This window comes from Peromyscus eremicus, chromosome 7, assembly GCF_949786415.1.
Source record: "Peromyscus eremicus chromosome 7, PerEre_H2_v1, whole genome shotgun sequence".
Taxonomy (NCBI): Eukaryota; Metazoa; Chordata; class Mammalia; order Rodentia; family Cricetidae; genus Peromyscus; species Peromyscus eremicus.
In genome coordinates, this window is record NC_081422.1 from 108766063 (window position 1) to 108790578 (window position 24516).

At 39.1% G+C, this 24516-nt stretch overlaps 1 protein-coding gene across 1 annotated transcript in view; it reads right to left on the reverse strand.

Annotated features, from left to right (window-relative positions):
• Nucleotides 1-207: 207 nt before the first annotated feature.
• Stt3b (STT3 oligosaccharyltransferase complex catalytic subunit B) overlaps nt 208-24516 on the reverse strand; it is a 78650-nt gene continuing 54341 nt past the window's right edge. Inside the window, exons 6-16 of the mRNA XM_059268827.1 lie at nt 17512-17610; nt 16504-16650; nt 15152-15200; nt 13774-13928; nt 12751-12962; nt 11103-11290; nt 10027-10198; nt 9094-9267; nt 6493-6606; nt 4115-4327; nt 208-1829 (exon numbers count right to left, since the gene is read on the reverse strand). Of these exons, the coding sequence (XP_059124810.1) occupies nt 1749-1829; nt 4115-4327; nt 6493-6606; nt 9094-9267; nt 10027-10198; nt 11103-11290; nt 12751-12962; nt 13774-13928; nt 15152-15200; nt 16504-16650; nt 17512-17610 (1604 nt within the window). The 3' untranslated portion in view covers nt 208-1748. The remainder of the gene's footprint in view (nt 1830-4114; nt 4328-6492; nt 6607-9093; nt 9268-10026; nt 10199-11102; nt 11291-12750; nt 12963-13773; nt 13929-15151; nt 15201-16503; nt 16651-17511; nt 17611-24516) is intronic.

The following is a 24516-nucleotide window of genomic DNA, read 5'->3' on the forward strand; positions in this document are numbered from 1 at the left end:
CTCTTTCCTTCCCTTGCCTGACCCCAAAGAGTCATAATGAGGTATATTTATTCTGAGTAAAAGGGTGAAATTCTAAAAAGTGGTTTGAGTTGAAGTTATTTTTCCACACACTGACTAAAACCTTCATAAGGTGAGCAATGGGAGATGGGATCAGAACACTCTGCAGATCCTTTCAAAAACAAGATCTGCAAAAGACAACACTTAACACAAAATTTGAATTAACTTTATTTCCCTTACGGTCAATAACTTCTCTGCATTGAATTGTAAAGCAACAAAGTAAGATAAAATCCCCCAAATGACAAGGTATCAGAAATCCAGATTTAGTTACACTTTATTTGTGAAAATGTTCAGCCTTTTTTATTGGTCTGTAAAAGAACCATCATCCGGGTCAAAAATGAATTCTATAAATCAAAGAATATTCTACACCTTGAAAAAGGAAATCAGCAGTAACATTCTCACAGAACATTGTAAATTACGGTTTCTTCATAAAAGGTACATACTATTCTGTACTTTCCCACCAAAAGCAGTGGCGTGTTGTATAAAAAGTTCTCCTGCGGCAGGAAACCTTTCTCTCTCACTTTACTAAACAACTGGATAAAGTTTTCAAGTCTGTATAAAGTTGCCTATAAGCTGGAAAATGAACATGTTCAATCTCCATTTATATTTTAGTGCATCTTTTGACAATTGTCACATTTGTAATAAAAGTAAGAAAATGCCTATATAGCACTAAAGAGTGTTTCATCAAATGCTTAAGGTATTAAAAAACATGGAGCAGTGAACAGAAATCATTGTGATGAACAAAACTGGTATAAAATGAGGAAAATCCAGGCAAAGTTTACAAATCCTTTGTCATTTTGAAGAGTCACAGAAATGAACTTTGGATACCTGTCCACTTTAAGCGCTCTCCCCTTATTCTTCATGAAAACACGGTGCCAACCCAGTACTAAGGTGACAAAGCCATCCCAGGCAGCAACGTTCTGTGTGTGCTTGCCATGGTTCCCAAAGGATAGAAATTTAGCCCTTGAATGAACAATGCATGAAATCTGCTCTGTAAGTACCTGGTGAAAACACCTGCTAACCGCAGTGTGGATGCCTGAACACAAACACCTACCCAGGCGCTAACTACACAGAGGCCCACCGTCAGCAGCAGCTGCTTCTGGCGGCAGCGAACAACAACGAGGACATTTGATGAAACATTCTTCACACTGGAGAAGCAGGAAAATAAATAGAGTTCACGGACGCAGACTCTCCTCTAACACTTCTTTCTCAGACCTGGGCTAGTTTGTTTACTGGTCAAGAAGCTCTTGTTACAACTGTCATTTGTGTCTTACATATTGCTATTTGGGTAATTCAAATAAAATGCAGGTCTCGTAAAAGGACAAAAAAAAAAAAAAAAAAAAAAAAAAAAATGACAAGTACGCATGTGCCAGGGACCAAATTAGAGGGTTCTTTGGTGCAATTAGTCCAAATTCTCAGATTTGAAGGGTAATATGTACCAATAATAATAATAAAAAAAACTTCTGCCAGATGCTCACAGCACGGCTCTGTCTTGCTTCACATTACAATCGAAAACAGTTGTTCTCAATAAATCAATTTAATTTTTAAATGAGGCATTGCCAGAACATTTTGTACATTGACCTGGCCCAGCGATGATTCTGTACCCTTGGTGCTGTGAGACAGGACATGAGCTGAAGGCAAAGACGGGTTCTCTCAAGGACAACTGCTGCAAGTCAGGCCAGACAGTGTGTTTACACAGTCTTCTTAGAGATTTTCTTGCCTTTCTTAAAAACTAGTTTATTTTTAATGTAGCCACGCTTCCTTTTCGTAGTCTAGAAAGAGAAGAATGCATAGTGTATTAGTTCAGGTCTCCTACAGACTGAAGCACCTGGACACACCCAGCTTACTCTGGTATGAAGACTTCTACTGAGTTTATTGCTAGTCTTAGGACAAGACCCTTGAATGCTCAGTGTGCACCTCTGTCATGTAGAAGGCTGAGGTGAACGTAACTAGGCCTCTGGTGTAAGAGGATCACCACAGCATCTCCGATCTCCCTCCTCAACCACTACCTGCTCAGCAGTAACAATGACAGATCCCAGGCACCAATCTAAGGCAATAGAAAGATGATGCCTCAGCATCCAAGGGAATGGGCTATGTCAGAAATACAAGTTAATACAGCCATTTTCCGAGCCCCACTTTTCCCATCTGCAAAATGAGGATGACTACCCACCTTCAAAACTTAAAATACAAAAATCACTTGGCATATTCTGTCATGTCCTTTTAGGAAGTAAACACTTCAAGATGAATAAACATTTGAGTTTCATAAATCTTATAAAAATAAAGCATTTTTTTGACAACTTGGCATCTAACTATAATATGAATGTTATGTGGATATATGTGTGCATTTGGGTGCACATGCACACAGAGGTCAGAGGTCAACCTCCATTGTTCTCTCTGTTTTTTGAAGACAGTCTCTCAATGAACCTAGAACTCACCAATTCAGCAAGGCTGGCCGGCCAATGAGGGACCTGCCAGTCTCCACCAGTGCTGCCATGCTTTTCATGTAGATGCTGGGGATCAGTAATCACTTTACCCACAGAGCCATCTCTCCAACCCCACAGATGCTCTCTGATAGACTACTGTAGCAGATGTGGTGGTGGAAACTGCTACAAGACCATCTGCTAAAGCCAAAGAATGGCCAGATCCAAGATCCTGAGGGAAGCACTGCAACATCAAGGAACTAGGTTTCTACAGTAAATACACCTCTTCAGGGAGGCTTCAAAACTCAGGTTAAAGACAGCAGGTTCTACCTAGAAAAGGCACTTGTCACCAAAGCTGCTCTTAAGATGATCCTCAGAATTTCATGGTGGAGAGAACTAACTACTACAAATTGTCTCCTGACCTCTGTGCCTCAGGTGCTACGGCATACCTCCTCCATTCCTCAAATCAATACATTTTTTAAAAGAAATTTCTATTTAAATATCATACATCTAGTCAGCATGGTGGCACATGCATTCCCAGCATTCTGGAGGTGGAGCCAGGAGAACCCCTCAGACCAGCCTAGGCTACAAAGCAAGATCACTTCATAAAAGTAAATAAAACATCACTTTTAAAGTATAAATGACATGACCTGTGCTCTGATGTATTTGGTGTATACTTTAACAGTTTAATGAACTGTTCTGGGTTATGGAAACACCTAAGCACCCTTTGGAAAATGGTAATGATCAGTTTACTAGTCAGAACTATGCTCCTAGAGCCTGCCTGCCTGCTTGGCCATCAATCCCATCTGCACCCACTCCCTCACTGTCAGGTATCTTAGGTTAAGAGATTTACCCAACTTAATGAGCAATAACTACCCCTGGTAAAAGACTTCCTAGTCCACTGTTTATTAGAAAAGGACTGCAATGGTCTCCTTCTAATTCCTGCCTACAAGCTCTGTTATAATAATTACATCAAAAAATAAGTAGCTTAAGAAAGATGACTTAGCTGGGCAATGGTGGCACATGCCTTTAATCCCAGCACTCGGGAGAGCCCATCCTGGTCTAAAGAGTGAGATCCAGGACAGGCACCAAAACTACACAGAGAAACCTTGTCCCAAAAAAAACAAAAAAAAACAAAAAACAAAAAAAAAAAGAAAAAGAAAAAAGTGTTTAGTTTTTGCTTCAGAAGGCCTCACTTGACTACGTATGTACAGGCAATTTACTGCAAATGAAAGCCCCATTCAGAGAGTAGAACTTGAATAGAAATGTACTTTAACCTGAAGATGAGAAATCAATAACTACAATTCTTTTAAGTTTTGACTTTCATGCAGGTTTGGGCAGTAATGGCCACAAGTACTGATTAGAAGACATCCCAATAATGGGCACAGCACAAACTGAAGTAAGAATGCCTCTAGAAAAACTTACTGGGCTCACCAATAACCAGCAGGCCACCTGGAAAATTGTGGGTCAAGGCTGCTCAAGTGAGAATCCTGTGAGAAGGATTCTCATAACCCTGTATCTACCTCGTACAAGCAGTCATGTTCTTTATGAGCAGTTTTCAGCACTTTGCATATCAGCCTCCTGAACTACCAAGCCCGAGCTATCCTTCTAGCAAGACGACTTCACCGGGGACCCACCTTCTTTGACAAATACTTCTGTTTGGGGAAGATGTTGGTGACTCGAGGCTTGTGACCTAGTGTCTCCCTGTTGTCAGGTGCTTTCACTTTATATATCCTGACAAGCCAGTGCTCTGATGTAAAGGCTTCCTCCAAATGCTTGAATTTAATGTCCTTATTTCCAATCTCGGCGTTACGGGTTCGGTCAAAACCTGGAGGTGTTCGAAAATCTAGCTGCAAAAGTAACACCAGAACCAGACGTCAATCAGCTTTATTGGAAAACATTCAGTACTGCAAAATAGCAACTGCTGTCAAAGGGTAACGAATGACTGTCCTTAAATAAGAAACAGAATGGAAGAATGAATCGGAACAGGTCTTGATACCCAAGCAGGAAGAAATCATGAAGAAAAAAAACCAAAACAACCTAGACACAGCAGAATATGTTTCGCAGGGTCCTTAAAAATAGATGAGCAGTGTAAGTATGTTGTTACATGTCTTTGATCTGAGCATTTAAGAGGCCAAGGCAGGAAGATCTCTGACTCTGAAGCCAGCCTGGTCTGCTTAGTGAGCTCCAGGCCAGCTAAAGGCTACATGGTGAGAGCCTGTTTCAAAAGCTGACCCACCAAAGGGACAGGAAGAAGGTGCTTCCTTTCACCTTAGGGCTTCACAATGACTATCTGTTTCATTCAGTTCTCATGCATGGGACTGACTCAGTCTAAACACCACCATCTCTTTAGATAAAAGAAATGCCCACAGAGACAATGCTCTGGTGTCTTGAAGGGGCAGCTCCAACAGAAGCTAAGCCAGCTGGAGACTTATGAGAAATAAAAGGACAATGGGTACCCTTTTAAGAGATTTTTAAACAGACACGAACCTAAACTTTAAGACAAAAAAAAAAAAAAAAAAAAAAAAATCCCTTTTCTAAGTAGTGTAAAACCAGTCTACAAAGCAATAGGGAAGTTCTTGCTTGTCCGCATAACAGACAAATTACACCTCCTGCCCTAACATGCATGCTTCTTAAAGATATGAAGACCAACATGCAGAGAACTTAAAGATATGAAGACCAACATGCAGAGAACTCATCATTTATACCAGAAAAACTATTTTCTAGAGTAACTATTAAGACCAGGTGCTTTTTTCCTAGCATGAATTTGGATCCCATGCAAGTGATCTTTAAATGAAGCAAACACAAATAAAAATTATATCTAGATTATTGTGGGCATGATGTTTTGCTTTTAAAGCCACCTCCAGAATGATCACAGGTGAATAATGAAGCAGATACCCACTTATACCATCTACCAGAAAGCAACACGGAAAACAATGATATATAAATTCTCCTAGATCATGCTAGCCACCATCACTGTATTTTACAAAGGGATAAAATTTCACATTTTGAGGTTCAGGCAAACCCTTTCAAGTTAGAGATAACATCATTTCCCGGTAGAAAAGTAAACAAATAATTCCTCTAATTTTTAAGTTACCAAGCTGAGTAGAAAGTAATGTACAATTCGTTTTCACTGACAGCTTGGAATGAAACTATCAACTTGGTATTACAGGCTATAAAATGGATTAGCAATAGTTAGGGGAGACACTTTCCCCCCAGGCCCCACGACTTCTTAGGTTGGGATGAATCCTGCAACAAAAGACAAAGTGATAGCAGCAAAAACCAGTTTATCAATACATGCAACACGGGCCAGGAGAAACTTCAATCAAGTGTCTCGGAGCAATGGCTTAAAATTGCATCCCCAGACCACGTTCAACAAAGAACAGTAAACTGGTGGAGAGACAAGGAAAGAAGGCTGAGGGCCTTCTTCAGAGAGGGGAAGTGATGGCAAGTGTGCCTGTGGGGAAAAGCTGAGCGTGTGTAAGGTCTGCTTGCAGACTGCTTTGGTGCTCTCTCTGGACTGAAGCATGTAGAGTTAGCATTATCTTCTGTAAATGAGAATTTAATTTGTGCCTGTAAGGCAGGAATGAGGCTGGATGAAGAGAGTGTACCTCTGTTTGCTGTTAACTGCTTTTAGTGCAAAAGTAATTTTTAAATGTCAGAATAACATATTTTGGTTTCCATCAAAAGCCAAGTTATCAATCTAAGCCCCTCCCCTGTTATTTACAGACAAGAAAAAGTCATGGGTATAATATTTTTCTCTAACATATCACAAAAAGAAAAAAAACAGAAATTGAGCTAGGCATAAAAACACATATATCTATAAGCCCAGCACTCAGAACACTGAGTCAAGGGGACCAGGGGTTTTAAATCTAAACAGAATGGGAAAGAAGCCTTGCCCATTTCTCTCCCGTACAATTAAGACATCATTATTGCTTGTATTTTTTCTTTCCAAAGAGCTTATAGGATCCCTCCCTATTTGAATAAAGGCTGTAGAAGAACTGATTGAACCAACCTGCATTTCTCCAAACCTGTAGTATGACATTTTATACATAAGGCAATTTAACAGAGTAGGAGATCCAGCTTTGTCTACACGGAATTCTCCCTGCTGGGTGAAGTAGTCTCCTTCCTATGGAAAAAAACCACAAGTCCAAGGTCAGCCCAACATAACACACTTAAAGCTACAGGTGCTAGCTGCAGATGTAGCATCAACTCTTTTTAATTCCCCAGCCCCAAAATTAATCCTGTCAAGATTTCCAGCCACAGTTAAAAAGAATGAGACCAACTCTGGCTCCACGCTTTAACATCAGGTAGAGCTGGCTCCTAGCAACTGCCCTCACTTACCACTTCTTAGAGCTTACCCTCAAGTTTCCCTATGAACTCCAAAATCCTCCTTTAGTTGCAGACAAGAACATTCAGCAAACTAGAAAGGATAGATAGTACTATTTTTGTAGTAATTTTTATTGGGTTAATTTATAAATTAACCTTCCGACAGGATAGTTTGCTACTGTTTTAAAACTGTAATTTCAGATAGTAAAACTGTAATTTCTGATTCAGACATTCCTTTTATAGAACTATATTCTATAGATACTTATATATGATTCAAATAATGAATGCATAAAATTATTTACTATGCCAGGGACATAAATGCTCATCATAGAGAAAAGTTAGCTAAGCCAGGTAAACCAACACACCCAAGGGAACACTCACTATAAGGGTTAAAAAAAAAAATGAAAGAAGAAGATGGCCACAGTTTAACACAGATTCCTAAGGCCTATGGAAGCAAAGAGCATATATACCTTGTTTCTAGTAAGTTGCTTAAATAAGAATTACAGACACAAAATAGTATTAAGAATGACCAGGGTTTCTACTGACAACACACTGTGTTGTGAGTGTGCACACACTGTGCACTGTGAGGTGTGTGCACGCTGTAGAACAGTGCATCATCTCATACACGCCCTTTTCTGACAGCAATGAAGTCTAGTCTCTCAGCAGTTCTGCAAGTACATATGCAGATAATACCTATGGAAGGGATGTGTTCTTTTCTTGTGAGGGATAAACTCTTTTCATACTTTGTATTATCTATTCACAAAGGTTAAAAATAACATATTTAAAAAGCACAGAAATTTATTTGTGTGTGCTCAAAGTACGTATTTGGAAACAATAATCATGTTACAACTTTTAATGATGCCGAGTAATTCACAAACTAAAATCATGTTTTAAGAGAATGAAATTTCAGATTAATCTAATGTAAGGAAATAGTGTTGGTTAATTACAGCTAATGTCATAGCATTTTCACCTGAGCAGGACACCTGGGACTGTGCCTTATCTTTGTTTCTGTCTCATCTTTTGTGCCTTCCTCACCTAAGCACAATTCTAGCTACCTGTCTTGAGAAGGTGGGTGGCATAAATTAAATCTAACTACAAAGCAATTTTCTCTGAGGACAAATAGAGGCATGGGTGTAGCCAAAAGGGCTCTAGGGAGGAGGTGACAAGCGTGTGGAAGAAGAGGCAGTCCAAGACAGAATATTAAAAACACATGTCAGATGAGTTAAGCAAAGAAAGCACAGGCAAGTTTCAGGGGCCAGAGTAGCCCGGCAGTGGTACAAAGTTAGCCAAGAGACCAGCCAAGGAAGGCTAGGTTTAAAGGGCTTGCACACCAGGCAAGAGTTTGGACTTTTTACTAATGCTTTGCCAAGAGATATACCATACTAAGATGAGGCTTAAACTACATTACTACAAATATTTTTAACACCACTGCACACATAATCACCCATCTTCAGTGGCGGTAACCTAAGTCTTGCCTTGGGCACCATACTAATTCTAGATCCTAGAAAAAGATCCAATACTCAAAGCATTTATGTTGATTGGCATAAAATAACTTGCCTGGAGCACCTAGCTGACAGTTTTAATTCTGACTCATATCTGTTTGACTTCAAGGCCATTCTCCATATCTGTTGAAGGCTTTTAAAGCACTAAGTGACATGATCAATGAATGTTATATCTCATGGAAGAAGACATAGGACCAAGGCAAAGACAGTGATTTCTAGCATTATTGGTTTCTTTCAGATTTATCAACATTAAGGGTAGTAGTGGAGCAGAATGGAAATGCAATCAGAAGGTAGAAGCAAGAGGCTAGGAGAAGAAACAGCCAGAAGACCTGACAACGGTAGGATGGAGGTACAATCATGAGGAAGTGTTCTAAAACAAGCATCAGTAAGGCAACACCTTCCCCATGGGAACATCAGAGTGCACGGACACGAATTTACACAGCACTATCTATTACATACCCATGGTGTCTAGTGTCTTACTTTCACATAGATGGGGTTTATCGATAGAATGGTGTTACATGGCATATGAGGCTACCAAACCTAGGCAAAGCATTTAGCATTTTTAGTAAGTAATAGAGTAAGACAGTAGAACAGAGGATAGGATGATGAGAACAATGCAGCCACTGGGCATGGCAATGCACACCTTGTATCCCATCCTTAGGAGGCCAAGGCAGGACCTCTGAGTTCCAGGCCAGCCAGAGGTCCACAGTAAAGAATGCAAATCAGCCAATATGAGAATCACTCAGACCCTATGAGCTGTTAAACATGACCAGTGTGGTCCTTACCCGAATGTCTTTTGGATGCTCCCCTTCAGCTATCCTAACCATCCAGAGGAACTTGTTGATATCGTCACCAGAATAGCCAATAACTCCTCCAAAAATAACCAACACATAATCAACATCCAGAGACCTCATGATTTTATAGGCAGCTGTTTCATTAGAAGACATAGCTTTTCCTACCTGTAGGATAAAGTAAAAATGTATATTTTTACTGTAAGATGGAATTCACTGAGTTTGATATACATGAATTTTGGGTAGGAATGCTTTTCTATGAATGTAATAAACTTAGAGGAATTCACTAACATCTTAACTATGGCAACCATTTTATAGCAGAAGTGTCAAAATCAGAATGTACATTTAAATAATTAAGTTCTAGGACATTTACATTTTAAAATGAAAACAGTCAAGCTTTTAAAAAGATAGCTTTCTCCCAATCTCAGGCTGAGCCTGGCCCATGATTTCCAGAGTAGACTCTTCTGAGCCAAGCAGACATCTGATAATCAGCCACAGCACTCACAAAAACTAAATCCATTTATTTAAGACTCAGTTATCTACTCATAGACTTTAAAGTACAGAAGAGATTTATGGAGATTCACTATTTAATAGTGTGAATATATAATTTGCACACCTGTATGACTTGCACATCATAAAATACTTGTTTTTATATTTGCAAACTTTTTCTTATTTGCAATGTAAAAAATATACATCAAGCATTTTAAGTTCCAGATTTTGCTAGTTCTCAGTAAGCTAAATATATCAAAAGCTACTGGAAATCAGCCTGAAAATCTGAATACATAATACGACTCTTAAAACCAGAATACACATGCAGATAAGTATTTTAACCTGTATCTTTCCTGTTTAATTACAAGTGAAGCCTGATTGTTAAGTAGTATGAACTCTTTTATTCTCTAAAAACAAACAACAATGCCAAGTCCTCACCAGTGCTATGTGGCTGTTATTCCAGGTGTTGTTATCCACCAAAGTAGTCCTGTTGGCCATCCCAGCGATCTGATAGCCATAGTCCCACCAGGACATGACCCGGGCATGTTCATCTGTATTTTGTCTTAGCCAAAAGTATGCTTCTCTAAAATCATCTAAGATATTTCTGGTGCTGAAAAGAACCACAGTATTATTTCAAATGACATCTTTAAGTATGAAGGAGATATCTTAAAATTTTGAGATGTTTAATCAGTGAAAAATTTCATTTTAAAGATGGTAGTTAAAAGCCCTTACTTCTAAGGCGGGTGCGAGAGAGCTGTGTCTATACTAGTGTTTCCCAAACTAATGTGCAAACAAATCACTTGTCTTGTAAAACACCAGATTCTAATGAACTAACTCTGGGAGAAAGTCTGATCCTAAGATTGCATGTGAAGTAGAAAGGTGAGATGTGGCACTATAAAAGCCAGCTGTCAGCCGGGCGGTGGTGGCGCACGCCTTTAATCCCAGCACTTGGGAGGCAGAGCCAGGCGGATCTCTGTGAGTTCGAGGCCAGCCTAGGCTACCAAGTGAGTTCCAGGAAAGGCACAAAGCTACACAGAGAAACCCTGTCTCGAAAAACCAAAAAAAAAAAAAAAAAAAAAAAAAAAAGCCAGCTGTCAACATCTAGCTGCACTGAAATAATCAGGGCCCTCTAACCCACAGCTAGCTAGGCCTGCCCCCAGGTCTCTCAGGTAGGCTTAAGTTGGGCCCCATGATTTGCATTCCTAGTAAGTTTCACACTAATGATGTCCAGTGTCCACAAGGTATACACAACTACATATGCAGAAAGATTTTGGAAAAGAGCACAAAACACAGTTACTACCACCCATCCAAAGGTTGGGGACAAGGCCACACAAAAGACAAAGTAAACTTAGGGAGTGGGTTGCCCTAGCATGTGGGCACCCGTGGGTGACATCTCTACTATGCCTTAAAAAGTAGAATCAAAATCAGTTTCACAAACAATATTCTTTTTTTTTTTTTAAGGCAAAATAAAAAGGATAGGTCTAAACCTTTTCAAAACCAAGTTGTTTTCTTACCCATCATGATTATAGGAGGCGAGGACCACACTTGGACTGGAATAGGCATTGCTCGTGACCCATGTGCAATGGACAGCGAACATCATCAGAAGCATCAGCATGAGCATGGTCACAATGCTTTTGATGTTGGGGCCTAAGCCCTCTTCAGTTTTCTCTTGCTCTGTTACATGTTTTCTCACTTTACCTGCCTGGAGATGCAGAGCAAACAGTCAGAAGCCTTTGCCACCGTACTTGGTTTATTAACATAATCAGGAAAAGTGGGGAGAACATTAAGTTACCAATAATTCTGTGGTCAGAAAAGATACAATCAAATACTCTACAGGTGATGAGGAGATTTGCTCTTGTTTTAATTCAAAGTAAACTTTAAAGTAAACTCATAGTAGTCAATGTGGATCAGAAAATACACTCAAACCCAGGAGCTGATCTCAGAGCAAACTATCTCCATGACAGAAGGCAGCTTTTAATTAAATATAAAAGAATTAACCATGGGGTTCCATTCTGACAACATAAGATCCAGCATGTATATACTTATACTTAATTCTAATCTTAAAAATGGCTGCGCCCACCTAAAACCCAGATTAGGACATTACTAGGAAAGAAATTCAATGCATGCATGCACACATGCATTGGAGAGAAGAGACTAGTCATAAACGCATGCACACATGCATTGGAGAGAAGAGACTAGTCATAAACTCTAAGTTAAAAGGCTGATTAAAGAAAAAAAAGATATAAAATATAACACAATGGGGCTGGAGAGATGGCTCAGAGGTTAAGAGCACTGACTGTTCTTCCAGAGGACCAGGGTTCAATTCCCAGCAACCACATGGTGGCTCACAACCATCTAATAACAAGATTTGGTGCCCTCTTCTGGCATGCAGGCAGAACACTGCATACATAATAAATAAATAAATCTAATATATATATAACAAGTATGTGCTTGATTAACACAAATCTATGAATTTTATTAGAGTGAGGAAAGAGAATTCCAGCCAGTTCTTACACTACAGCATTCCACTGCTTATTAGTATTGATAAGTTTAGTCAATATTAACATAGCAAAGTCTAACAGGTCATTCTAATCTTAGACAAGAGCTCTAATTTTAAGTCTTTCCCACACTTTTGCCAACACAATCCTGCTCCTGTTGTTAACTCAGGTTAAAAGTGAATTTCACTTATTAGCAACACATAGGTGCTAACAAACGGGTATTTAACCAAATACCACTTTTAAACACCAACATAGGCTGGGAGAGTAATTCAGAGGTAGAATGCTTGCTTAACATGTATGAGGTCCTGGATTTGACTCCCAGCACCACAAGAGGTCACACCAAATACAGACTAAGGACAAGTAAAAGCACTAGTCCACATGGTCAAATCTGACGTTACTCATCACACTTGTGTTCTCAAAAATGGAAAGGTATTACCATACTGTGAGTGCTTAGGTAACAACTGGCCAAAAAAGAAGTTAACAATTCCTTCTCTGATTCCATTCTGTTTACTTTGAGCTCAAAAGTCACTAGGATTTTCATTTTGAAGCAAGCAATGGAGAGAAACTATAGAAGTCACAGCTAGTCTGTACCCTTACTTCAGCACACTTCCATCTGGGGACTCTCTCCTGGTGCTAGAGAGATCAAGACAGCACAACCTCTCACCTTGTCATACAAGTTTCCTGGGTTTCTTTTGTCATCCTCATCACTGCTGTCCTCCACAGGTGGATTTTCCCTTTTCATGTCATCCCCCAAATAGTGCTCAAAAACATTGGAGAAGGCGATTGCAGACAGCATGCAGACGACTGGGGTCAGAGTCAGCATCAGCCGCACCATCACTCCAGCAAAGTAGACAGCACTGATCGCATACAGAGCAACTGCAATGACAGGTTCTCTTTCAACACTGAGGGGAAAACGCTCACAGGAAACTACATGTTAACAACTACCACAGTACGTTACAAACCTGCAAGTAGGCATCTCACAATGCAACTGTTTCTAAATTGTTAATACTGGCCAAATAGTCTTAAGTTGACTAATCACCAGTTTAGAGTAATGTACTATTATTCAAATTTAATTATAGATATGGGAAATTAAATGTAATTTGTTATTTGTCAATAGCACCATGCATTATACAATTCATAGCTGACAGGTGACAATGAATTTGTGTATTACATCATTAGGCACACTAAGATTATGAAACCAAAAACAGCCTAAGAAAGCCAGCACCAATATCTGGCGTAAAGCCTTCTTTAAAGCAAACACGGTAAGAACACTGACATGACGGATGGACCCTGTTGGGTAGCACTTAATGACAATCATCCTTCCACTAGCCAGAGCTCTAGGGCAGGTGTTGACAGTCTCAGGCTAAAGGCTATGGACTTCAGAAAAGCCAATGAAGTATTTGACTCCTACATCATTTGAAGCTACTGAAAATATTCATGTGAGTAATGGGTAGGATGTAAAATTTATATGCCAGGTCTACATATAAAAAGTAGTAATTAGTACATATATACACTGAAAATTCAACTAATTTTTCTTGGCCAAGCACTTCCGTGAAACAGGAGAAAAATGTTCTTGAACATAACATATATAAGTAAAGAAAAGCAAAACATTAAAGTGAAGTAATCTCAAAATGGAAAATAATAAAATAGAAAACTCTATATCAAAGAGTTTATTAAAAAATCTTACCAAATACTCTTTCATCGTTGATATTTTTGATGCAGAACCATAGGCCTGCTGGGAAGGTACATACAAGAATATGTAGATCAAAGAAGAAAGACACCCAAGTCGTAGGTTGATGCTCAGACACTGATGCAATAATTGGAATGTGTATTTTTGCATACCTGATATTAAAAAAGTTCATTATTATTTACAATTATAGGATAAAACAGGAGTTCCTTTTGAATGAAGAAATTTTCTTTGATCATTGACATTGCTCTTTCTCCCAACTTTCCTTATTTAAACCTGTATTTTAACTGATGTAGCTATAGTAGAAATCAATGTTTGGTATACACTGGTCAAACTAAAGTTAACATGCCCCCTTAAAGTGGAGCTATCTAGGGCTCATCAAACTGTTGGCTCTGGTTTCTAATCCTTGCTCAGGTAGGTGTCTGCAGCCCAGCTCCATTGCCTACACCTACATCAATGAGTTTCTCCACCTCTTATTGATGGCAGAAACACTTTACCCACAAACTCCTGTGTTCCAGTGCCTTTGTAGACAAGGGGCTTGCATGGGTGTGAGAACAAAAGCCATTCTGCAAATACTCTGAGATTCCAAAGTGGTCAAAATTACTTTAAAAGTGTAAGTATAACTAACACACATCAACTTTGGAATTTAGCTTAATCAGAGCAATCTTCTGTAACTGGTTCCTTCCAGTCCTCAGGATCCACAAACATCCCTTAAAAACAGCATTCTCCTTAGCCATCACTATAGTTTACGCTGTGATTACCCTTGCACAATAGCCCTTAGGTGTCCTATCAGAAGGACAACTGATCAATAAATGGTGGTAACATTTTATTGGATCATGTAGAAAGCAACCACAAAACCACTGATGTCCTCTCAGCATTGGGTCATCATTTTAAAGACAAAAAGTTTCACTGAAAGAGTTGATCTAATTCAAAAACCCAAGTTTGAAAAATTAGTTCCTTTTATATAGTACTCTTCAAAAATGTACCAGATATCCTTAGTGTATTTGAGATTTTTCTTAAGCAGAAGCTTAAATTAATTGATTGCACAAAAGTCCCTTCATATCTATGTCATGTAAATCTATAACACAATACCTTATCCTTAATAAAACTCAAAATGTAAAGTTTATATTTATTAGTTTTAAAAAGTCCCCATATTTAAATTACACACAAATGCTTCTGTGCTGGCAAAACCAATAAGGAGTTAGCCATAGCAGAACAGGAATATAGAACTTATGCCTTAAAACTACAGTGTATTCACTTCAAATAGCCTGGGTATTTACTGTTGCTTAAGAAGTGACTGAAATGCTCACAATATCACAATATAGGGACACAGGAAGAAAGGTTAGCTAGGAGGCCAAATTAGTATATTTGAACTTACCCAGTATCCCATAATGAATAAAACCTGCCACTCCATGGTGCAATGTAACCTTAAAGGAAAAAACACAGAGGAAATTATCCACCTTTTTATTATTTTGTAAATTCTCTCTCTCAGGTGGTTGTGATTAAGATCTCCTTGCTACATAGTCCTTCCTGCCCACAGCATGCCTCAAACTTCCAGCAACCCTCCTACTTCAACTCTTCAAATGCTGGGAATACAGTTTTATTTTGTAAATTAAGAAAAAAAAATATTTTTTTGGCGGGGGAAGAGGGAGACTGGAGAGATGGTTCAGTGGTTAAGAGCACTGGGTTTCCAGAGGACTTGGGTTTGATTCCCAGCACTCACATATCAGCTCAAAACTGTCTATAACTCTAGTTCTAGGGGACCTGACATCCTATTCTGGCATCTGTGAGTACTAAACATGTACACAGTACAGAGACATACATGAAGGCGAAACACCCACACACAAAAATAAAATAACAATTATTGGTGTCTTTTGGGTGCATGGTGATAATAGCAACAACAATTATTGTTGTTGTTGTTATTGGTGTGTGTTGGGTGCATTCCAGTGCTTATGTGGAAGTCAGAAGACAATTTTGTGGTGTTGATTTCCTCTCCCACCTGGACTTTGGGTTCCAGGAACCACATTCAGGTCACCAGTCTTGCACAGCGCATACCTTTACCAGCTAAGACATTGCACCAACCCAATTTTGTCATTTTCAGAGCTTTGTTACTTTTAACTATGGATAATTTAAACCAATGTTCAAATAGTGTTGGTTTTATCTTACAGGCGCCAATACATTTTCAAACATCTAGCTAGGTCTTTGACTCCAGTCACACCTCCTTCATTCTGTGCTGGGCCTGTCCATTATCTGGGCAGACGGAATACCCCCAGGGAAAACTGGAACTGTTATTTAGGACTTGTGAGCTTAGGGTAGAGAGTAAGTTACATCCAAATTATGCTGAAATGATGTGGCCAACAGTCTCCAAGGTAAGAGGGAGAGAGTGCACACAAGAGAAGGTAAGCACACATAGCTTATCACAGATGCTCAGTCTTCAACAGTTTTGGCTCTTTAACCAGCAAGAGAAGGATGCTTGTAGATTTACCAGAGCCTGAAAAGCAGTAAAATTAAGATAAACTTGTTTTTCCTAAAGTAAGGAATGGTGGCTCATGCTATTTTAAAGTTGCAATTTGTGACATGCTATTCAGGTTTAGAACTTCTGATAATTGACATTGTCCAGTATTTGATACTAGGATAAACGCAGTATGTGAGAAAAACTTGTGAAAGACTGTTCTTTCTTGACCAATAATTGAGAGTCACAACTTGCATCTTACAGACGATGGCACCTACCTGTATATGTCAGATAGATGACACTAAGGAACACAGCACCTGCAGCTAGTGAGACACCCAAAAAGAAAAGTGTCTGGAACTCCTGCTTTGTCAACCGGTCTCTCAGATACTGCAAAAAAGCGTAAGCTTGCAGCAGTGCAAAGACACCTAGTTAAAGAGAAGGCTCAGTGAATATCAACACAGCCTTTTCCCAATGCCATTTCAACACTCTCACTCACAAAAGCTTAAAAAACCCTATAGCCTTCACACCAGAGACTAGTTATTTCATCTAGCCAGTATTCCCTCTGTCACCTGATGGTTAACCTACCAATTAAAGCCTATGAAAAAAACTCCTATTGTACATTTTCTCCAAAGTGATCAGAATGTACCAGACAAGTAAAGCAGTCAACTGTGCACACTGATATTACCATGCACCACCAATGATTTCAAACATAGTTATTTCTGTGCTGATGTGCTGGCTAGTTTCTTGTCAACTTGACAGAAGCTAGAGTTGTCTGAGGAGGGGGAAGCACAAGGGAAAATGACTCCATCAGAATGGCCTATGGGGTACTGTCTTGATTAATGCCTGGTGTGGGAGGGCTCGGCTCACTGTGGGCAGTGCCACCCCTGAGAAGGTGGTCCTAGGTTGTGTAAGAAAGCAGGCTGAACAAGCCATGGGGAGCAAGCTAGTAAGCAGCACCTCTCCATGCCCTCTGCTACAGTTTCTGCCTTGAGTTTCTGCCCTCATTTCCCTCAGTGATGGACTGTGAGCGGGCCACTTAAGCCAAATGAATCCTTTCCTCCCCAAGTAGGTTTTGATCGTTGTTTTATCACAGCAATACGAAGCAAAATAGAACAGCTAACATTATTGAAGTCTCTTAGAAATCATGATATAAAGCAGCTGAAAAACTCATTTTAATATCAACATAGAAGAAAAATGATTTCAAGGTCACACACATTTTAAGTAGACAAAACACAAAACACTTTACAACGTCCTTTCATCTCAACTTCAAAAACTCTTGTCCATACCTGCAGCTGCCATGTGCTCGCTTGTTCTGATTGGTTGGAATCCCACAAAAGGTATCTGCATGGATAATATTAAACCCACAATGTAGAAAGTGCTATATGCTATAAAAACAAAACAGGAAACAAGGGTAATGTACTATTGCCATTAAGTACTCAACACATAAATTTATTTATAAATCTTATTTTTAGAAAAGTTTTAACACAACTTAAGACTAGAATCTTGAAGTGACTGATTTGATGTGTGATTGCTAGCCATGTTATAAATCATAAATATTCTATCCATTTTTTAAAGTATTATTTTAAGTGTTCTTTGTAGACCTCCTTAAATTTCAGAGACTTCCTTTCTAGCAAATGGAATCAAAATTTTAAAAACTCACCATTAATAATCATTGATAGGAGCCAAGAAACTATACACCTGCACATGCACTAAGTAACTATCATTGCTGTGGTTACTAATCCACAATTTCAGTCTCACAAACACCTAACACCATCATTAACTTACCTGAGTACCTGCTAGTCTCAAAAGTGCTGAGTATTGTATGTCTTCCAGACAGTCTCCTAATGCTCTTTGTATAGAAGTTCAAGAGTTTAAAAAGGATGTACAACTGGCTTTCTGCATGGCAGAAAATAACCCAGTCACAGAAGTCAAAGTCTAACATAGCGGCTGTTTGCTCTCCACAGTGGCCTCCTTAGCTTAGGTTGATTCTAATGCACAGAACTGCTGAAGACGGATGATACTCTGTGTCAAAGATTGGTTTTCCACTTATATGACCACAGATCAAGATTAGGCAATCTGGCTAGAAAGTATTTGGAATCATTGAAAGTAAAATTTCACCAGAGTTGTAAAAGGCCTATCTAAAATAAGCTGATGTGAAAATATTATTCTATTCATAAACTTTATTTATATCACTTTTATAAATATACTTATGTTCAGTTTTGGGCAAATAAACTACTATAAAAAGGGAAGTCTAGGGTGCAGTGGAACAGAAGCTGTTACTCCATTACCTTTGCCTGCTGTGCTCATAGTATAGAGCATACACTTCATTTCTCCTTGCCTAATGTACTTTTATTTATTTACTTTTAAAAGAAGCCCATTTATAGAAGGTAAATTGCGAGCTATTAGTTTAAATGTTACAACTACTTTCCAAGCTGTCTGGTAAGTGATGACTACTATGTTGGGAAGATAAGTACATAAATTCTAATAGAAAGGGCCAGAACCTGTAAGCAACGTTTCTAAAGACTTAAGAGCTAATGACGGCCACAGCTCCGCCATCCAACCAAAGTGAACTTTGCAGACAGGCTCACGCTGCAGTGGTATTGCCCTTTGTGAGATACTCAAGTAAAATCCAAGCTATGACAATTTTGAATCTGCTTATGTGGTCAAGGGGCCTTTTAGTAAGTTTCTTTTACTAATTAATCTGTGTTGAAGCCCTGACAGAGTCAGAAGCAGAATGAGGGAGGAAAAAAGGCTACAAGGTTCACAATGCTACCATGTGACCTCCAAGTATGTAAAATCAAATACTTCAGGTGATCTGTAACATCGTTCCCCACATTAGAGCCCCAGATACACTACGATCACTATGCATTCTACATTGTGGAGCTGAGAAATCAAACCCCAAACATGAACACACACACAGTCACCACCAGGAAAGCTTGTAGGAGTGATGAGCTTTCATCAATGAAGCCTGCACACACCAAAAGTGCAATCACTTCAGTCTGGGGCTCTCTTAGAAACGCAAACACGGAATTCAGCAAGGCTGACAGGATTTGGACTAAATATAATAGACAATACAAACTGAATTAAAAAATAAACAATATCGTTTTTAAAAAAATTGAGAAAATTAGGTAGCAAACCCACCTTACAACGAATGATTCGAGACTCCTGAAGTGTTTATAAGTTGTGGAACCACCCAAACTTATGATCACCCTCCAAAGAAAACCCCATGTCTATTACACATCTGCTTTCTGGTTCCCTTCTTTCCAGGGCATGGCAACCACAAATCCGTGTCTGTCTCTAGAGTCCTCCTTTTTTAACAATAAAAAGTGAGAGCCTCTATCTACCCCATCTGCCCATCAAAGTACATTCTTCAGGTTTTATTACAAGGGGTATACTGGAACAAAGGAATACACACACACACACACACACACACACACACACACACACACACACACACACACACACACAGTTTGTATTTGGCAATATAAGCATTTCAGCTGTTGTTTGTTTGGTAACCCAAGTGAAACAACTTCTCAGGGACTGTTCACATTCATTTTCAGGAATATTAAAAAAAGGAAGACTACATTTTCATGCCAACTTCACAGACATTCATTGTCATCAGTAAGGAGAAGGAAACATCCAGCACTGGGCATGTGGCCCAGTGGTGAAGTGCTTGTCTAGCTCTAGGTTCGATCTTCAGGACTACAAAACACCCAAAGCAACCAAGTAACAAGACCCCAGTCTCTATGGAAACAAACACATTAGAGTTCAAGTTAACAGTAAGAATGCCAAGAATGAGTCTAAAGGAAGGATAGATAACCTAGACAGTTTAAAGCAGCAGCAGAGTGGCGTTGAATTCTCATTACTTGGCTACTGTCAAACAAAGTAATAGAAACTGATGCTACAGGTTTGAAAGGCTCCTGATCAGCTTCCTTCATGCACCTGCACCAGTGAAGCCAACTGCTGGGACACTGCTGTGGTCCAGAGAACTGTTTTTAGACAGTTGGACTCACGCCGGCCAGAGCTTTAATGGTTTTTGATCACTGACTCTATGAAGGGTTCACACAGGAGAAATACACTTCTTACCCACAGAGCCCCTTCAGTACACAGGAAACCACTTCTACCAGATCAAGTTTGGGACTGCTGACCAAGCTACATACGGGCCAAACATCAAAAGTTTACCTCACTTAAGATACTGTGCTCCCTGAATTTGTAAATAGCACACACATCTCAGTATCTTAATTGACATTTACAAATTTACATTTTAAAACAAAGTGGAAAATTAGATTCACTTGAATAGAAATAAATGAAGAAATTAGATTCTTAAGAATAAACACAACCTCCATCCACTGTAAAAATAAAAGCATGTTTTTCTCCAGACTATATGACAGCACCCAATAGTGTGTTTTCAAAAAGAACTTACATCTTTGATAGTCAGGACCTTTTAAAAATAGAAAATCCTATTAAGATCAATCCCATCTAGCCTCTAAGTTACAGAAGTTGGTAAAATCAGATGGATACATGTAGCTAGTACTTGTGACAGTGGTAGGGGAGGGCTTATGCAAGCAGGGATTGAAGAGTAGTATGAAAGGTGCACTGCTGTGTTCTTACAGGACCTCAGCAGTGAAACCCTGCAGCATCAATTCTTCCCACAACTCCTATAGGAACCCTGACTAAACCACTACCCCACCTAGTAGTACAACTTTCTACCTAGCTACGACAGCCTATTTCTTAACTCTACTATCCCAAAGAAGTAAGCTCTAAGAAAACACACAACCCAATAATACTGTAAATCACTCATTACATCATAAAAATGCTACCACACTGCCATCCTGTGGAAGCACAGCTTCTGGCATTCATTGCTGCAGACCACACTGATATGTGAGAAAAATTGCCCCCAAACAGTTGGACTTACTCACGTGTACAGTTTCTTTTTACTCAAAGGGAAAAAAAAAAATCTCTGATTAGAGACAGAACTCTGCAGAAATCCTTCTCGTTTCCACTCCAAATCCTTGACTCCCAAGGCAGAGGGGTAGTGAAGCTGTGGCTAATGCCAAGTTGTACTCCAGCTCCACTGAGACCTTAAGGGCTGATGGAGCTCTTGCTGCTCTCACTTCAGCACCACGCTGACAACCTGGCAGTACTCTCTATGCATCTTTTACACTGGAGTGCCAAAGCATGCATGTGGAGGTCAGAGGACAACCCAGAGGTCTTCACCTTCCTCCTTAAGACAGCATCTCCTGGCTGCTGCATACCCCAGTGCCTGGTTTGTGGGGCTATCATGTTTGCTTCACATGGGTTCAGGACCTCCTCACATGGTGCCCATCACCATTTCCTCAGCCCACTTCTCTGTTTTAAGTTACTACAACTCTTCCTTCTGCAAACTTAGAGAAGGGTCTGTGAACACACAAACTCATCAACATTAACCCACTATTAAATCCTGTCAGCCTTTCTGATTACTTAATCTCTTGGACAATGTTTAATGGGAATGGCTAACAAAACATCCTTCTTCTGTCAGACAAGATACAGAAGAGAAAGACCTTGCAATCCAATCAGGTTTACTAGATTGCTAACACAATTAGAAGTTTGTAAGAATTTTGAAAATAAAGTCACTATGCTACTCTGTGAGCACTTCAGTTACTGAGAGTTTTGGTCAGTACTCAGGGTAAAGAATGGTGAGAAAGCAGTAACAGCAACAGAGGGCAGCTCTTCTGACCAGCAGGGAAACACCTGATCAGCTTAGCAGGCACAGAATGTGAGAGCTCTTTCCCAGGGCACTGCTCACAACCACAGAGCATGTCACGGAAACAGACATTTTACAAGCTCCAAACTTGTAATGGCAGCACGAAACGACTTATTCAAAATACTTGGAACATAGACAATCACACTTTCAAATGGAAAAATCTATCTTCTGCTATTACCTAATAGGAAGTTAAAGATAAGTATCTAGCGCTGGAGAGATGGCTCAGAGGTTAAGAGCACCGACTGCTCTTCCAGAGGTCCTGAGTTCAATTCCCAGCAACCACATGGTGGCTCACAACCATCTGTAATGAGATCTGGCGCCCTCTTCTGTATGCATAATAAATAAATAAACATCTTTAAAAAAAAAAAAAGAAAAAGAAAAAGAAAATGTAAAGTAGGAGTTCAAAATACATTTATAAAAAAAAAAAAAAAAAGATAAGTATCTAGAGGAAATTCATCCAGATTTAAATTCTAGTTCTGGGCTGGAGAGATGGCTCAGCAGTTAAAGAGTACTGGCTTTATCTTCCAAAGGACCTGGTTCAATCCCCAGCACCCAAATGGTGGCTTACAACTATCTGTAACTCCAGTTCTGGGGATTTGATGTCCTCTTCTGGCCTCAGTAGGCACCAAGGCATGCACATGATAAGGACATACACGTAGACAAAACAAAATAAATATGCCCAAAATAAAATTAAAAATAAAAATTCTAGTTCTGTCTTGCAGAAGCAATTCATTAGTACTGACAAGTATTAATGGACAATACCAGACTAAAAGGAGATTATAACTACACTGTGTGAACATTATAGAAAGAACTCATGAAATCTATACAACGTTTCTCTTGAGACAAGGTCTCACTATGTAGTCCTGACTGTCCTTAACTCACAGAGATCTGCCAGCTTCTGCCTCCAGATTTCTGGGATTAAAGGCATGCGCCCACCACACCTAGCTAACTCTATGTAAAGGACTCAATCACTCCTGCAGCTATGTAATCACTAAACCTAGTATGCCAAAAAGTACAAGAGACAATTATCAGCAAACATAATTTACAAATGAAATAAAACAGATTTAAAAGGACAAAACTACTAATTTATTCCATTAAAAATCATTTAGGATTTTCCTTTGCTTTTGTTTAGAGAAGGTCACAATTTTAGCCTGAAGTTCACTGTGAGCAAGGCTGACATCAAACACTGGGCAATTCTACCCTCAGCCTCCCAAGTGTTAGATTTAAGTGAGCCAGAACACTAGCCTATTTACTGTAAGCAGGCTCTTAAACAGACTTAAACATTCAGTTTAAGGCTCCTAGCTTCTACATTGGAAGTACTCTGGACCAACATGACAGGTGTGGTTCTCAGGGAGACTGGGTTCATCTATGACAGCACCAAAACATTCTCCTACTTTTGTTTAGTTTGTAAATAAGAAAGACCCTTGTTCTACATGTCTCGAGTCGTAAGACAGGAAGACACTTATAGACTAGTCTTTGTAAATTAAACTGTAATACTTGAGGGAAACGCCCAACAACCCCTAATGTATCCACTTGACACAACACATTTATGAAAAAGGGAGCCTCAGAAACCTTCAGTCCCTTCAAGCAATGGGTGCACAGTGGCTCTCCCCTGGAAAGTGCTTACTGTAACACTGAGGACCTGTAAGCAAATGAAAAGTCAAGACAAAACTCTATAGAATCCAGCAGGTAGCACTGCTGTTGGTCTGGTTCACTCACCATGAAGGTAGAACTCAAAACAGATCATCACTGCTAAAGGGATCAATCTAGGAAGCATGAAAATCACTTTATGCTTTTATAGACACCCCAATCATGCAAATAATGGATCTAGTTTATAGAATGCAAGAGCAATCTCCTATCTTGGTAAATCTTTACCTGCCACAAATATAAAACAATACATCTTTTTTTTAAATCAATTTCAATATGTTGGACCAAAAGCATCAAAATTATTGGATAGTAATTAAACAATTTAAACAAATATAGTCTGAAAATAGCAGTACAAATATTACAGTATTATCCCAAATAATCTATGGTAGTAAAAATAATAATCAAAATATGAGAGTCAGAGTAAGTGGTGCAAACGTGTGTTATTTAAGATAAAATTCAAAGCTGTTATGAAAACCACTGACCAATATCCCACAGTGTGCCTGTCTCTGCCAAATACAAAAAAATTTAGGTAACTACTGCTCTTGATCCTATGAGCTGTTTACTATAGTATAAGCTAGTTTTAAATGAGCAAAACTTTCTTACATATTCAAGACTGGCTTTGAACTTGCAAACCTCCTACTTGTCAGTACTGGGACTACATGCATGTACCACCACACATAGCTTCTAATTAACAGGTTTTACCAATGTCTTGTTACCTATAGAACAAATCACCACAAATAGCCAACAGATTACTTCAATATTTTACATTTCTATCTTATAAATTTCAAAAGCAACCAAAAACTCTTTCTATAGCTCAGAAATAGTTATTTTAAGTCACTTTGCAAAGTCTTAGCTGATGTGTATCTCTCATTGAGAAAAAAACAATCATACACCATGTTTA